Source organism: Kryptolebias marmoratus, linkage group LG6 (genome assembly GCF_001649575.2).
Source record: "Kryptolebias marmoratus isolate JLee-2015 linkage group LG6, ASM164957v2, whole genome shotgun sequence".
In the NCBI taxonomy this organism is placed as follows: domain Eukaryota; kingdom Metazoa; phylum Chordata; class Actinopteri; order Cyprinodontiformes; family Rivulidae; genus Kryptolebias; species Kryptolebias marmoratus.
Genome location: NC_051435.1, coordinates 21,220,068 through 21,237,416, shown reverse-complemented (window position 1 = coordinate 21,237,416; position 17,349 = coordinate 21,220,068). Strand labels below are relative to the sequence as shown.

The window sequence follows — 17,349 nt, the reverse complement described above, 5'->3', positions numbered from 1 at the left end:
AAAAGCTCAAATGAAGCTCTTGTCATATTCCATGAGAAGTCCCAAAGTCGGCTCTCAGTCATGTGGTCGTGTGATGAAAATTGCATCATTTTGTTCTCGGAGCAGCTTTGTCCGCCGCTTCCCGACACAAGGCCTCGACTGAACTGTTTCTCACTAAGTGTTGTGTGATTGGTCAGAAGTTGTTGTGGGCGTGTTTATGCAGAAAAGCTGGTGAGCTTTAATGGAGTCATTTTGCTTCTCCTGCTCTGCTGAGAAGCAGCTGGAGGCTGAAAAAACAAAACCACAGCCGTCTTTACAACTGTTCAACAAAACTTAGAAACCTATGAGCTTCAAAAGACCGCGGAGACACAGGCAGCTCCTCGTGGCTGTGACTGTCTGAGTCTGTTTAATAATAACACCTAGTCACTGTAAGGGAAGCATTAATCTGTACGAGGACAGGAGAGTTAAGAAACCGGCGGTAAGAACAACCCATTTTTAACGCTGCAGGAGGAGCTTCCTGGTGGTTCTGATTGAGTGCCTTGTGGACGATGAAAGGTGTGTGAGAAAACAAACGGCTCGCCACCACATGACCGTGAACTGACTTCTTGGCTTCTTTTGAAGTATGACGGCGCCTTTACTGACGAACAGAGGCAAAATAATTTGCTGCACGAGACAAAGATGAACTTTTATCCACTGCCATCATCAGGCTGAGCCTCAGCTGTACTCAGAGTTCCAACTTAATAAAGTTTTAAGCCAAGATGCTAAATGAGTAGCTAAGCATCAGTATGAGAGCACTGAGGTAATATATTTTATGAAGTATCTCACCTGAGCAACATCCACAAACTTCTTGTGTTTGTCCAACATGGTCCTCGTCTCCTGAGAGTCGTCTCCCAGTCTGACGTGAGTCTTCAACAGGGCATCCAGCAGCTCACTGAGCCACTCCACTGCCTGAGTACACACACACACACACACACACACACACACACACACACTCATCAATCATCATCAGATCAATACAGGAAGCCCAGGTGAGTATTTTTGTGTTTGTGTGTGTCTTACCTGTAAAGCATCCTCTTCACATTTAAACAGCTGGACCATCTGCAGCATCTTCAGCCTCCTCACATCCACCATGTCTTCACACCTGCAACACACACACCGTCAAATGACTTCATTAGCGAGTGGAACATCATGATTGTCTCCCTCCTTTCTCACATAACAACAGAACAGAGAAAGCTACCTCTGCTTGCGGAGCTCCATCTCGTCCATCACGGCCTGAATGTGCTGAACGTTGTCCTGCTGCTCTCCAGCTGGACTCTCCGTTTCCTCCAGAGACCAAGACGAGTGGCTGCACATCTGCTCCAGCAACAGCGCCCCCTTCTGACGGAGGGCGGTCAGGCCCGCTTCTGCATCGGAGCATTTGGCAGCAGTTACCAACACAAAGCGACTTTAGGAGGAAAAAAAAAAAAGTGGGGGAAGACTTGTTAATCGGCGCACGAACCGACAGTCTGCAGTTTCTCCTCCAGCAGTTTGAGGTTTTGCTGAATGGATGCCCCGTCAGCTGGAGACACATCGGCACAGAGCATGCCCAGGAGACCGTCCAACTGCTGGGACAGCTGCAGAGACAGATGCAGCTCATTCTCAGCTCATAATGATTATATCAATGCCAATTCCTGCTAAACTAGTGACTTTATGGTTTTGTTAACAGAGTCGGGTCAGTCCCAGCCGTGTGCGATACCTCCTGTGTGGTGCCGTGGAAGGTCTGCGCTGCCTGCAGCACGTTTTGACGGCTCTCCAGCTGAGACGCCTGTCGGTAGCAAACGTCGCTGAGCTGCTGCTGCAGCGCCTTCAGCTCCGTCACTTCCTCCTCCTCCCCGGCGCTGAGCAGGGCAGCAATCTGCTGGTTCAACTCCACGTACACCGCGAACCACTCCTGTACGCGCAGACAGCGTGTCACACAAAATACAGCTAACGTTCGCTCTGTTGCCAAGTTTTTTAGGTTTCTCACCACGCAGAAAACAAGTTGTGAAGAACAGCTTCATTGGAAAACAGTGTTGAAGCTTATTGTTTGTTTGATCATTTATGATATATAATAAGTGTAAAAAGCAAAATATTAGTCAGTTTAACCTTCCTGAAGCCCTCAAAAGAGAGAGATACAGAGAGGAAGAGAAGCCCTTGTAACCTTGGAAGGGTTAAAAAAAAGCTAAGACTACAGGGATTATATCACCAAACTGTGAAAAGTAATGAAAAGAAATTTGTTTCAAACATCTTATTATTCTTTATATCTTTATATTTTGGAGAAGTACAAGTTTAAACTCAGATCTGAATTTAATTTCAAATGTTAGGTCACCAGTTTGTCACATGTGTGTGTGTGTGTGTGTGTGTATGTGTGTGTGTGTGTTTCCTTACACTGTGCTGGCTCTCGATCTCCTCGTGTTTCTGCTGCAGGGACTGAGCCGCTCGTACCGAGTCTCCGATCGCTTGATGGGTCTTCAGCAGTTCTGAACCCGGACCCTGCAGCCAGTTGACCACCTGAACGAAGGACAAAACACAAACACACAACACACAGTTAGTGGCTTCATTAGGCACGGAGAGGGGGAGGGCCTATTTAAACATCAATGCACTCTGATTAGACCCAAAAAAACAAGTCAAAGTTTGCTGACAAAGTGTATCAAATATCTGACTGTGAACCAAAAAACACAAAATCACAAAGCACATACAAAGAATTTAACTATCATAAGTAGTTTTTTTTCTTTTTGTTACATGTCAAAATGTCTGCTCTGCTGAAGGCTCGTGTTGGTTTGTGTCAGGATCTTTTTTTTTTTTTTACATCAGACAAGTTTACATGTAGAGATTTCTGCCAGAAAAAATCATTTAAGGAAAAAAAAAAGGCTTTCTAATGTTATTATGTGATGTGTCTATTTTAACAATCCACGGAGCTCATCCACTGATGTGTTCACTCAACAGCTCGTCCCTTTATATATTCAAAATGTTTTTTTAAAACACGATCCTGGATGACTGAGAATCTGCACCAGCAACTTGTCCCTTTATTTACAACATCTGCTGTCTTCCAAAAGGCCTTTAGGCCTGAAAGACTCTTGGTATACTGAATAAGATGCATTTATGAAGTACATTTTAGTTTTACTAACCACTTATGGAACACAAGAAAAGAAAACTGAAGACAAATACCCCCCCATTAACACACTCATATATATTACATTTTTATTTTTAAAATAAGGGGGTTTTAGACCAAAAAACAAACAAACTGTGGATTGAAACACCAAAAAGATCTTGATACACTTAGGGAAAATCTCTGTGGTGTAGGAGGACCACCAGTAGAGGGCTCTCAGACTCTACCTGACAATTTATGATGTGGCCCACATAAAGTATATAATTTAGCAAGATATTCTTCAAGATGTGCTTACTGCGCAAAAATCTTCATACATTGAATTTTCTTAATGTATATTGGTTTTGCTAGATATTTCTTTACATGTTAAAGTATATAAAGCTGAATTTAAAGACTGAAATTGACACCTTACCATGGAAGTATGGAGAAATTAATGATAAAGAAAAAAACCTTGCTTATTGATTCTTCCAGCAAAGGCATGAAGAAACTCTGATGTACCATAAAGAACATTTTGCTGGCTTGTTTGTTCCTTGGATCAAGGTAATCATGACTTCCCATCATTTATCTGCCTCCAAGACATCATCTTTAAAACCTCCATGTTTATAACAAAGTATGGCTGTTAAAAATGTGAAATTAAAGTGAAACCAAAGCTAGCCCAATAAAAAACTGTCTCCTTGAATTAGTTTGGGAAAATAATTTTATTTACAAATTCTATGCTAGTAATAAATATGGAAATTAGAGTAAGATATATATACATATATATATATATAAAAATGGGCAACTGAAAACTATATAGTTATTAAAAAACGTAAAAAGCTGAAATCATAAAATGAGTTCATCAAATGCAGTGAAAATATTTAACATGTCCAAAACTGTCTGTGCAGATGTGCCTGAGTGTATATGTGTGTGTGTGTGTGTGTGCATGTGTTAGGATCATAACTTAATTGTATTTATCAGGTCAGTGGAGCCTTAAACAACACAAACACATTCAGACACAATTCGATTCAGAACTAGGCCAACCCCCCACCTCAAATCCTCCAAGCTCGCGACCAACTTGTTGTGGTTACTATAGCAACCCCCGGCTCGTTTCCAGGATGATGGTGTTACCCATCAGCCCCAGTGGATGTAAGACCTCCATTCACAGGGTCTTATTCTTGTGCTGAGAGCTGGAGAGCTCGAAAGCTGTTCTCAGAAACTGTTTCTGAGAGGTCAAAAGACGGAAATAAACTATGAAGGTGAATACTGAAGCTTGATGCTGATTTTTGTATGTATGTGGAGGACATAACATACATTTACATTCTGTTCAGGAAAATGACCTTTATTTTAGAAAAAATGTACAAGGAGCAGATAAACCTTTAATCTGCTGCACACCAGCTCTTATAAAACGCCCACATAGGATATATTTTCTTCTTGCAGAACAAAAAATGAACTTTTTTCCAGCAAACAATAAACATAAATACTGAGATGTTAACGATAGCTAGCTAACTGCGTATTGATATATTTGAGTTCACCCTTCATGTTTACAGATTCTTTAGTTGTCCACTGATGCACACGTTAGCGTGTTACCTGCATGACCTTGGTGTGAATCTCGTCCAGCTGCGCTCGCTTGTTTCGCTGCCTGCAGAGCTCCTGGTATTTGGTGTACTGCTCCCTGAGAGAGTCCAGCAGCTTCATCACCTGAGGCTGAGCCAGCAGCTCCTCCTCCATGGGGCACCAAGCTGGACCTGGAGGTCAGAAGTCACAGAAAATGTACGGGCTTCCTTTCTTCCTGCTTGTTGTAACTCCTTCAAGGGAATCTGCAGAAATCTCTTCAACGAGCCACAAAAACCTTCAGTGATGTGGAGTAATGAGGCCTGACAGGATGATGGGGATTTTTTGTGGCATTTCTTGTCTGAACTCCTGAACAGCTGCTAAAACTAACAGCTCCTCCGCTGTTTAAGGTGATATAAAGAACGGTGTGCATTATAACACCTTAAACACCCTATTTCAGACTGCATTAATTTGCTATCTGCTTGTTGGTAAAATGTGAGAATTAATAATTTACTGTGGATATAATGAGCTACAGTGAAAAATTAAAGAAAATGCATATAGTTATATCTGTTACTGAGGCACTAAATCATCTTAAAATATCTCCTTAGTATATAGTACTTTTTGTTTACAAATAGAACCACACTTGTATTTTTTTTAATTACTATTTATTTACATGTAAATAAATAAAAAATGTGTCAGTTTTATTTTCTGGTAAGTAATGTTAGATAAACGAGGACAAGCCTTAGTTAGCTTCAGCCAATTTTCCAAGAATTAGCTGATTAGCTAATTCTGGCTAACATTTTCTCCGCAAATTATCCTAAATGTTTTAAATTGACTTTATATTAAACTCAGTTCTTTAAAGAAAACTTTGGTAAAGTGTAGCTACGTTAAATTTGTAGTCACTGCTAAATGTTTAGATAAGTTGTAAGAATGGCTATACATAACTATGCTAGCGGAAAGATGCTAAAGCTAACAGGTCCCGACTTACGGCTCACTGACGTTGAGTGACTTTACCTCACTACCAAGAACTCTAGCTCTTTATGCAGCACTAATTTATTGTATACCACTGTAATGAGAAAAAAAAACAACAGCTAATTGTTAGCATCTCTTCATTCATCCATCCTCCATCTTTCCCAGCAGAGTTCGAACTGCCTCCTCACCTGCCTGTCCTCCGCCTCCTCCCTCTGAGCCGTTAAAGCGGCGCTGCTGCAGCTCCGACAGCAGCTCATGACCTGCAGACAGACAGACAGACAGACAGACAGACAGACGGAGGTGGGCTGCTGTTTAAAACGGCATAATAAAAGCGTACAAAACAACGAGCTGCCGGTGTTTGTTTGCATGCCGTTACATTCTGAAAGGAGCTGGAGGAGGGTGGAGTGTGGCACCACAGACAAAGACTCCTTTCACCTCGGGTCAAAACCTTCATTCAGCCAGCACTGGTGCCCATTTGGCCTGACGTTTAATGACAGAATAGCCCTTTGGTGTCGTCCTCACCTCCTTCAGGTCAGGCTGACCCCTAACATCACCAGCAGTTTGATTGTTTAAAGTTATTTTTGCATCAAACTCGTGTAAAACCTAAAACAGCAGGAAAAAATGGCTTGTTTACGCTGCAAATGCTGTAGTTTTCAGCCAGTTTTACCCTCCCTTCTAGTGGCATCACCTGACTGGATGCCTCTAGATTGAGGTTGTGCTGTTTTGCATGTTGGGTGGTTCCCAAACGGGGTTTACTGACGCTTCAAAGAACTCGGCGTAAATGTAAATGTCCTTCCTGACACCTGTGCTCCTCAAAATGTCAGCTGACACTGAGGTTTTCCATTATGTGAAAATCACAAGGTTGTTTTTGTTTCTCATTCTGCACACAAAAGATCTGAAGTTGATTTTTAAGAGTTTTTTTGTGGTTCGGTGTGGGTTACTGTTTCCAATAAAATGTAAAATTAACAACAGACTGGAGCGGTCGGGCTTTTTCGTAAAAACACTCTGCTCTAACAATTTTCCTCCTATCAGAACAAAGCGTGTTTGTGTCTCGAGGACAGTAAAACAAATTGCTCGGCGAAGCGTCATGTCTGAGCTTCATTACGAAGAAATCTTTGTCCTCACGCTGCTCACTTGACCCGAGGCCCCGATCGTCGGGCTCTGCATTTTATTATTGTGCCTTATGAAAACACAGATTTGTCCTCAGCATTTGAAAGGGGGGGGGGGAGTTGCATATTGTTATTTTTTTTTAGAAATGCTCCCTGAGAACAAACCGTCTCAGTATATCATTTGTTGTAGCTTAAAAAAATGGGTATATTGCAGGAAATGTATACCACAAAGGCCTCTGCTCTTAGTAAATAAATTTAAAGTTAAAAGCCTACATTTTATACATTGATGTCTATTAGCACAAGAAAAAGACCCATCAGAAAATAAATTTCTACTTGTTCTTGTTTACGTAGAAGATACTGTTAGCAATGCAGCGCCGCTACTGGCAGCTACCTGCTAAACTCCCATGAGTCATTGCTTCACAAGTAGGACAGTGGCTCGAGGTTTATGATCCGTTTATGGATTTTTGCATCAGGGCAGATAATTATTGTAGCACGAGTTATGTAGTTTCAATACTGGTGCTGCTGGGAATGTTGCTTTAATGCCAGCAATTACACTACCTTCACACTGCAGGCCTTAATGCTCAAATCTGATTTTTTTTTTTTTGGCGTGGCTGTTCAGATTATAATTTAAATATGACCGTCAGACTCCAGGGTGAACAGTCTACGGCCCTGAAGAGACCTGCATGCGCTGAAGACGACGTGTTGTCATCTGCAGCGTGCTGTGTTTACAGACGTACTGTAGATATGGATGCTTCATATGTTAGCATGTATGTAACGATTTCTGAAGTTGTTCTCCAATCAGAGCCAACTACATTATTATCCGTCATGCTCGTTTCATCCAGTGTTTACATTTGATCGTATCGCTTCCCAGCTACTTCGGTGCAGAACTGCACTTTTGGAATGGGAGCTACGGGAAAAAAAACAAAAAAAAACAACTGGACTTCTGTTCTGTAGCTGAAGACGTGCTGTGTTCCAGGCTTTTATCTGCATGATGTTAGTATTGATAATATCAATATTTGGATTGCTCCACATACCCTCTACTTCAATGATGGAAAATGGGATTTGTCACATTTATGTCATATAAAAAAATAAATCAGATATGGGTCACATATGGGCAATAAATAAATAAATAAATAAATATGGGAATTGGGCCACTTTTCCCTGCAGTGTAAACGGAGCCTTATTTGCCGCCATGACAACCAGTTCTTCAGGCAAAGAGTGATGTCCTGTCAGAACCTGCGACAGTCCGGAGGCTGATGTTATATTACTGTTAGTAAATACAGAAACTACTATCTGCCACTATTTGGTGTGTATTTTTCTCATATGAACTCTGATGTCTGGGATTGTGTCTTAACATTTTTGAGCTTTTTTTAATGACCTAGAACAACAGTATTGCGGTCTCATTTATGTGTCACACGTGAATCTTTATGATTTTTTTAAAATCAGAGAAACGGATATTCACCGGTCTGAAGGACGGTCTCAGGATCGAAGGACGGCAGCAGAGCACAGTCAGTGGATCTGCGAAGGCAAAACAAATGGCGTAATTTCAAACTGTGCGTCCAGGTGTGGCTTTTGTGTCCATTCATGTCTCGGTGCCTACTTGTCTTTGTCCACCGTGGCGCTCTTTTCACTGTCGTTGATAATCGACAGTTCACCCAGCAGCGACGTTGACTCCTTTGTGAACTTCTCAAAAACCTGCAATAAATCACAAAGGCGCCAGGTTACGGCAACTGACCCTTTCCGATAAGCTGTAAGGGTAGTAAAAGTTCAAATTTAGTTTTAATAGTTGAGTCACCAGTCTCTTGCTGAGCCAGTCACAGTGGTCGTAGTCCAGACTTCCCCCAAAATCGTCCGTCAACTGACAGGGCTCGATGTAACGAGTCAGCTTATTGGCCGAAACCAAGATCACCTGACAGGAAGTGCAGGAACACGTTGAACATAAAGACATGTGATGGCTGACATACTGTAAGCTTAACACGGACACAAATAAAGCTGTACAGCTTAGATTTTACCAAAAAAAGGCCTGTAAGATGCAGTTTTATGCAAACATGATGCTTGTTTCCAGGCTGACAAATGTCCTCCATAGTGGAAGATGGAAAAAAATAAATTAAATACTAACATCTTTATGATAAAGATTGACGGAATGAAAGGAGGAGCTACCTATTGTACAAACATACTGTTCGTTTCACATTTAAAGGTTATCTCATCTCACTGTGAAAAATTTGGTTTAAATTGTTTATTACTGGAGCAGATACACACTCGCCTTTATTATTGTGCTCTAATAACAGCCCGACTGTGAAAGTAACAGATATAAAACATGATTATAGATTTTATTTAGAACATTTATTGTTAATTTTATTGTTCTGTCCTTCAATAATTGGGTATTATTAATTGCATGTTCATATAAAGTAGAATTCTCAGGATCCAAGCCTTTACATAAACCATAAAGAGTATAACAACAGGTTTATTTTTTATTTTCCTGGCTGTTATGCAATAGGAGAGCAAAGATGAATGACTGGTGCTTTTTGAAAATGCCACTAAAGACTGAATGTGGCTCCATCTTGTCCCACACAGACATCCCCAGTCTGAACATTGGACAGACAGAAAACGGCTCACATGCATAAATTTAAAATTCATTTTAGAGAAAGATGTCATGAGATCTCACTCTGCTGGCGTCCTGACTGAGTCAAATCTGACTCTTTATTTTTTTTAAATCTAACATTTACAAGGCATAAGATTGCTTAAACATTCAGTGATTCTGCTTTCTTTTTGCCTGCAACAGAGGAACAGGAAAGAGGCGCAAACAGAAGCGAACATTTTTCAGAAAGAAAACAGCCTGCAATGCAGACCCATGTACATAAAACCATTTAGATACAAAGTGTTTATTCGTTTTGAGCTACTCCGAACCAAATGAGTTATAAACCAGTACCAGACCTTGGCCTGGTGTAGACAGGGACCCTTGTTTTAATCTACTTTCTGCACTCATTCTTCTACTTATTTTTATATAACCAACACTCATTGTCAGTGCTAAGTAAAACCAACATGTAATTATGAATGTTTTCAAACTGAGCTCTAGGATCACAAGACAAAACTCCTGCCTCGGCTTCTTTGAGCGTGTTGTGTAAATCTGGACACAAAGATTTCAGTGTTTGATGTCGACCTGTGAGCTGAAACAAGGTTTTACAAAGAGCCATCTTTTATAAAGAAGACTGACTCTTTTTGTCACTTTAAATCTAAATTCAGACTCTGCTTTTTTTTACTCCACATTGATTCATCCTTATTGTTATCTCATCACATGAGACATGTTGCAGCAGAGCTATTCGACAGATAAACCTGAGGAGGCACACAGCTGGCAGTGAGTCTGTCCTCCTGTTGTCACGGCAGATGATGCCTACAGCAAACCTGGGCTCAACTCAAACAGTGTGTGTGTGTGTGTGTTTTCCTTATCTAATGATAGCTCAGACGTTACAGCAGCTGTACAACACACGCCCCACTGTGTCATCCACAAACATAGCTCATAGTTGGGATGAGTCACATTTCAGCACCGTCAGTGGAGGACCCCCCCCGCCCCCCGAGGCAGCTGCGTATGAGTGTCTACATGTAGGTACTGAAGGCAATGAGAAGCAACAGATGTGTTTCTCTAAACTGCTTGTGATTTTATCTGCCAAAATGCATACCGAAGGAGTGCACCGACTCCCATTTGCCCTTTGACAGAGAATAACTGGATTTAAGTCATTGTGTGGATTAACCGTTGCCCGTCGTAAAGCCGACTCTTGAAAATCCGAGTGGGCCTGAACGCACCGCGAGTCGGCTCTGGTTGCGCACAGATAACCCCGGTCCGGTTAACAGATATACGGTTATCTTAGCATCAGCTGGGACGGATTATCTTTTTGTGACAACTTCCAAGTTGGGCCGACCAACTTGATCCGGTTTCCATGGCAACAGTGGCAAGAGCCAGCATGGCTGCAGAAATTTGGGTCAGAGGGACGACTTGATCTCCGTTAGTAAAACCGTCGGCCGTAATTGAAACGCAAGGACACGAACGCTGCGCTGATCTCACCTCGGGTTTCCAGAGGCACTCAGATAGTGATCAGGGTTATTACGCCCGGATCAGTTTATCTTTGTTTTATACCAAGTAAAAACACGCATCAGAGGTTTTTAAACCAAAATGTCTTCGCAAGAACAAACCTTGACTGCTTTCTGTGACGGCTGTTTTACTCTTTGGGAATTTTGAATGAAACAAAAACCTCTTTTTTACACAAGGAGGACGACAAATTCAGTTTGATTTCAACAGAAAATTGAAGCAAAAAGGTGGAAGAAAGCAGCTAACTGGCAGGCATGGTTATACAACCTATAGAGAAGCACTGATAGACGAAGTTTAAACCATATTAAAACACAATGTGGTCCCTTGTTCGCTTCTTAATGACATGCTGTTCATCAACTACGTCAAAATTTCAGCGTAAAGAAACCTGAAAGCTGGTTTGATGTGAAGTAAATCAGTAATTGAGGGACTCACCTCAAAGCCCAGGCGGTCCTTCTCCTTCCAGAAGCAGAAGTGAGTGACCTTCTTATCCCAGAATTCATCAGGCTTCACCACGCAGACGAGCGACACCTCCGCTGGGATCACGTTCTGAAACAGCAAGCCCACCGTTATCGCCCCGACTCCAAAAAAAAGGTACAATGTAAATAAAACAGAATGAATGGGTTTGCAGATCTCATAAACCCAACAAACTGAACCATTTCAAAATAAAACAAAATTTCATTTTGAATTTTATGGCAGCAACACATCTCAAAAAAAGTTTCACAAACAGACTTTAATCAGCTCTGGACCTGGAGACAGATTCAGTGAGTTTGTACCTGCAACATCAGGACGACGGTCTTCACAATGTTCCACTGAGACTTCCTCCCATCCACGATGACGGTGAAACCTCGAGCCTTACATTTCTCGCTGAAAGACGCAGGAAGCATCGAAACATTACCGGCTGTGAACCAAACTGAGTCTTACCTCAGCTAAATCAGTTCTCTTCAACCAAACTGTGTGTAAATGAAGGGAGTCTCCAGTTTTCCGAAGCTGTTATCACTGGAGACGTTTTAGAGACTTTGCAATCCATCTGGTTTGGACGTTTTTAGAAGCGTTTCTTCACACTTCACAGCAGGAGGTTTTGTTGACGACGTGCTCTCACAGTCAGAAACGCAAGACAGGGAATGCAGGGGAGGACATGATGCAAAGAGCACGGCGTACTGTTACCTTTACAACATGTTCAGTAAACCAAATAAGGTTGTTTGATGAGTATTTTGGTATCCTGACTACATGTACTTGGACCTACTCACAATAACAGGTTTAGGAGTGTTTATGTGAATTTTTGACCATTCTTCTAGAAGCTCATTTGTGAGGTCAGACTGATGTTGGACAGAAGGCCTGGCTCTCAGTCTCTGCTCTAATTCAACCCAAAGGTGTTCTGTTGGGTTAAAACCAGTACTCTGTTCAGGCCAGTCAAGTTCTTCCACACCAAACTCACTCATCCATGCTTTTACGGACCTTGTTTTGTGTACTTCTGTGCAGTCATGTTGGAACAGGAAGGGGCCATCCCCAAACTGTTCCCACAAAGTTGGGAGCAGGAAATTGTCTAAAATGTCTTCGTATGTTAAAGCATTAAGAGTTCCTTTCACTGGAACTAAGCAGCTTAGCCCAACTCCTGAAAAACAACCCCACACCATGATCCCCCCTCCACCAAACTTTACACTTGGCACAAAGCAGCCAGACAAGTACCGTTCTCCTGGCAACCGCCAAACCCAGACTGTCCATCAGATTGTCAGAGAGAGCAGCGGTTCGTCCCTCCAGAGGACACATCTCCACTGCTCTAGAGTCCGGAGGCAGCTTGCTTTACACCACTGCATCTGAGGCTTTACACTTGGTGATGGAAGGCTTGGATGCAGCTGCTCAGACATGGAAACCCATTCCATGAAGCTCTCTACACACTGTTCTTGAGCTAATCTGAAGGTCACATGAAGTTTTGGAGGTTTGTAGCTGTTGACTCTGCAGAACATTGGTGACCTCTGTGCACTATGATCCTCAGCATCCTCTGAGCCCACTCTGTAGGTTTACATGGCTGAGTTGCTGTTATTCCCAGACACTTCCACTTTGTTATAATCCCACTAACAGTTGGCTGTGGAATATTTAGTAGCAAGGAAATTTTACAACTGGACTTATTGCACAGATAAGCATCCTATCACAGTAACCCACTGGCATGCCCTGAGCTCCTGAGAGTGACCCATTCTTTCATAAATGTTTGTAGAAACAGTCTGCATGCCTCAGTGCTTGATTTTACACACCTGTGGCCACAGAAGTGATTGGAACACCTGATTTCAAAGATTTGGATGGGTGAGTGAATTCCTTTGGAAATATAGTGTCTTAAAACCAATATTTTTCCACACATAATCTCAAAGGGTTGATGGGGGGTTATTACAGATTCAGGTCAACTAATCTTCCTCCAAGGTTAGTATTAACATGCTTCACTCTTTCACTGGACCCATCCACAGCAACTCTTCACTGATAAGTTCAACCCAAACTTGACCAAAAGCCATTAAGAAGAGAACAATCTTCTCTTACCAAACAGATCTGAGTAGCGTTTATATGTGCCTTTCTGAGTGTGTGTACCTGGGGATACTGAGCAGGTAGTCCAGTGTGGCACTGAGTTCCTCCATACTGGTCTGATCTGAATTAAGGGGGATGGATAGAATCAGACCGCTGCGCCGGTCTTTGCCCCCTAATAAGACATGAAAAGGTGGTTAGAGAAATCAGATTGCTGACAACTGAGACCGGAGACACTGAAGAAAACACAGGAATGTACCTGAAAGAAAGGCCAGTTTCTTTTTGAGGATAGGGAGGATGGAGTTTGCTTCCATTGTAACGTTGGACATCTGCAAAAACAAGTAGACAGAAAGGTTAAAGAACCAGTCCTCAAGCCTTCCTACAAGTATTTTTAAATGAGTAATCCCATGCTCCTAACAACACCATACTGGCAATGAATGAGTTCTTTTACCAACAATAACAGCATGACAGCTCAGACATTGTGGGTTCAAGTGCTCAGACTGTAACCCATTACTCTGTTCCACCAGATCAAATGCTTCACTCAAGTCTGAAACATGTAAACACAGCTCCTTGTTAAGAGTAACTTATTAACTGAATGTGCAGCCTACTGGGAAATCCCAGAAATACAAAAGAAATCTAATTCAGCAGAAGAGAACGGAACTCTCAATGTCGAGATGCAGATTAGCTGCTGAAACAAACCCAACTCTGGCTCTTCAAGCCTGAAAAGATGTCCCTCAGTGGAGGGTTCAGGGGAAAAAGTAGCACGTCTGTTTTCCAACTCGGAGAAGAAATCCCACCTCCGCAGATTTTCCTGCTTCTATATTTCCTTTCAAATCATGCTGCATTCGATGTACTTTAGAGAAGGGAAGTCCAAACTTTGCTGCTTCTTCAGCGAATTCTCATCTGTGTTAAATGGATGGCTTGTTGCCATGCTCCTGGAGAACTTAATGATTTGGTGAGGAGATAATCAAACCATTTGAATCAGGTGTTTTGGAGCAGAAAAAACTAAAATTTCCAGGCCAGCGGTCCTCGAGGCCTGGAGTTTGACACCCCTGGTTTAGAGAAACAGAGTTTAATTCTGAGCAGACTGACGAGCTAAAGGCTAGTCTGAGCAGGGCCAAGATACTGCCGTCTTAAAACTCCAATCTCAGACATTTCAAAAAGGTTCACGTGAACACTATTTTATAAACCTTTACCATCACTTTCACATTAAATGGGTAATTATATTTGATTCTTTGGTTGTTTCCAACCACAGTGAGCATCAGGTATCTGTAGCAGCATTTCAGCCAGAATAACAATGTAGTGCAAAATAACAACATTGTAAAGGTTTATTTCAAAGCATGTTTACATTAGAGATACATCAATACTACATTTTCCAGACCCGGTACAGGTACTGAGATTCTGCTTTACTTTAAATACTTTAGATGTTTTATTAAACTGCCTGTGTTAAAAGTTCTAGGATTTGTCCCTCCTCTTGACAGCTTTGTGGAGCATAATTTAGTTCGTTTTACCGCTGACCCCATCGTTCCCTCTGAAATACCACCCCCTGGCTTTCTTCTTCCTGTTCTCCTGTGGTGTTTGTTGGCAATTAGCAAGCAACTTCCCGGTGCATTACCACCACCTCCAACTGGTAAGGAGTGTGGATAAGGGCAGCCGATTCAACAGAAAAAAAAAAAAAACTCCTTCACACCGATGACGACTTCTCAACTGAGAGGTGGGAAGTCACATTGCTGTAAAGTGATATCGGGTACTGTGGTACTGGAACACCTTTATGAGTACAAGTACACACATGGTTTCAGAATAATACCTGATACTAAGGTGGGAATCTTTAGACACCTCTCGATTTAATTATGATTCAAAGGGCTAAATCATAAACACTGAACCTGAAATATGGCTTATTTGATATAAATTTCACAGATTTATATACTTTTTGCATAACAAATAGTGCACAAACCATATACCAAAAAACCTTATTAATTACAGGCTGCTTCATAATTAGCATTGATGCTAACTTAACACTGGAAACACCACAGTGAAGCTAACGCCATGAGCACTGGGTTTATCACTGGAAATTTATACACGAATCAAACGTTTCAAAGTCATTTCTAAAGGCAGTTATGTTGTGATAACTTCAACTACTGCTACTGCTTTACAACACGGACCCGTAATATTCAGGGTTCAGCAAAGAAAAGATTAAAAAAAACCACACGGTAACGTGTCAGATACAGCAGCTAAGACAACTGCACTAGGGCAAACAGCATCCGCTGCACAGATTGACGGCAACAACATTGATTTTTGACATTTGAAACTTGGCTCAGGATCGCCCGAGTCTGTGACGCGATGCAGCTGAAAGCAGACTATAACCCCGTCCCTACCTGATACTGGTAGGGCATCCCTGGTTCGCATGAACCCCTGTAAAACGTGAGATTAAAGGTGTTTTAAGACGGCAGCGATCCCTCACCAATCCACTCAGAATTTAACTCCATTTCTCCTAATGGAGTTCATTCACAGAGCAGGGAAGATATTAACTGTTCAACAGCATCCATCGACTCATCTTCTTCATCCGCCTTTCTGTGCGGGGTTGTGGAAAGCTGCTGCCTGTCTCCAGCGATCGCTGGGCGAGAGGTGGGGTAACACTCCGAACAGGACGCCAGTCCATCACAGGGACACGTTAATTAAGACAAACGGGACAGGATGCTGTTCACTCGTGTCCTTCACACCTGGAGACACGTCAGAGCAGCCAGTGAACCTAACCTCTTCCTAAAGAGAGCTGACGTGCATCGGGACAAACTGAGCGCTGCGGGAACAACACCAGATGATTTTTTTTTTTCCCAAACAGATTTTCTTCTCAGCTGGCGTCTCTCCCAGCAGATTCTCGTGGCTGGCTTCAGCTCAGCCTGCGACTGTCTGTCTGTCTGTCTGATCAGTCTGTCCACGCAGCCAGCCTGTAAATCAAAACAGCTCTGTCAGTTCAGTGGCTGGTTGAACATCTACGCTGGCTCTGCATTTTAAAGACTTGTTTTTATCCTTTAACCACTTTTGTGATTCGACTTAAACCAACACTTTCTTATTCAGTACCAAAATCTCCTTTCTAAGTCAATATTTGTGTCCTTTTAGGACCTGACACCACCTATAAAGTGCACAATCAAACCTCAGATATCAGCTAAAAGTCCAGCAAAAACCTTTTTCTTTTATTTTTGTTACGTTTAATCTGTTTTCTTTAACTTCTGACACCTCAGCACGTGTTTCTACTCCAGATTCAGCTACTTTAACTTTTATCTCCAAGCCTCATAGGAACATGGGAGGTAATGTGTAAACTTTATGCACTTTTTTAAAATTTTAAATCAAGCTGAAATACTTAATTTCACGTTATAATTCCCTAAAAGGGGCTGACAACTTAGCTGGTCAAATAACAATCAATTCTGGCCAAACATGGAAAAACATGTTTTAGCATATATTTCCATCACTGGGTGGAGGATGGGGTTTAAGTAAAAAAAACACAGTCACATGTTTCTATGCAAAACTCAGGATTTATTATTATTAATATCATTATTATAATAGCTGAGATCTGATGTTAGTTAGGGGGTTGTTAATCTATGTGAACACTCAAATGTAAAACTGGAATAAAATGGAACTAATTAGAATTAATTTTAAGCAAATGTTTCAGTTTAAGCCTTAAATTTTAAACACGAACATAACAATAATCTATTATTTTCTCCATCTTACTTTTAAACAGACCGCAGTGAAGTTAGTTTCAAGTTGGATATTCGATATTCGAGCTCCACGGAGTTAGCGGCGCCTGGCTCACGGCTGCCCCGAAACAGGAGCGCTAATGTCGGCCAGCCGTTCTCTGCCGGCCCCTCCTCTCACGCGCGGTGGTTCACTTAGGGACCGTCAATAAATTTTCCTAACCCTTCGCTCCTAAAAAACAAATATTAATATATTTCTTGTCGTTTCACCAACTGGTACAAAACCTTTGGTAAATCATGCTACGAAATTATATAAATGAGGCACAATCTATTTTATCCCATTTGAACCCTTTT

The 17,349-nt window shown here is 41.8% G+C and overlaps 1 protein-coding gene across 5 annotated transcripts in view; it reads right to left on the bottom strand.

Annotated features, from left to right (window-relative positions):
• The window catches only part of sestd1 (SEC14 and spectrin domains 1), a 35,869-nt gene that overhangs the window by 2,766 nt on the left and 15,754 nt on the right, over positions 1-17,349 (bottom strand). The window contains exons 2-17 of one of the 5 annotated variants that reach the window (XM_037976200.1): positions 13,758-16,251; positions 13,566-13,635; positions 13,373-13,481; positions 11,572-11,662; positions 11,231-11,344; positions 8,510-8,623; positions 8,315-8,409; positions 8,177-8,232; positions 5,794-5,865; positions 4,670-4,827; positions 2,386-2,508; positions 1,715-1,909; positions 1,478-1,592; positions 1,217-1,382; positions 1,039-1,120; positions 805-927 (exon numbers count right to left, since the gene is read on the bottom strand). In XM_037976200.1, the coding sequence (XP_037832128.1) occupies positions 805-927; positions 1,039-1,120; positions 1,217-1,382; positions 1,478-1,592; positions 1,715-1,909; positions 2,386-2,508; positions 4,670-4,827; positions 5,794-5,865; positions 8,177-8,232; positions 8,315-8,409; positions 8,510-8,623; positions 11,231-11,344; positions 11,572-11,662; positions 13,373-13,481; positions 13,566-13,635; positions 13,758-13,772 (1,698 nt within the window). In that variant the 5' untranslated portion in view covers positions 13,773-16,251. The remainder of the gene's footprint in view (positions 1-804; positions 928-1,038; positions 1,121-1,216; positions 1,383-1,477; positions 1,593-1,714; positions 1,910-2,385; positions 2,509-4,669; positions 4,828-5,793; positions 5,866-8,176; positions 8,233-8,314; positions 8,410-8,509; positions 8,624-11,230; positions 11,345-11,571; positions 11,663-13,372; positions 13,482-13,565; positions 13,636-13,757; positions 16,252-17,349) is intronic. The other 4 variants (XM_037976201.1, XM_037976202.1, XM_017421209.3 and 1 more) reach the window with 4 other exon arrangements.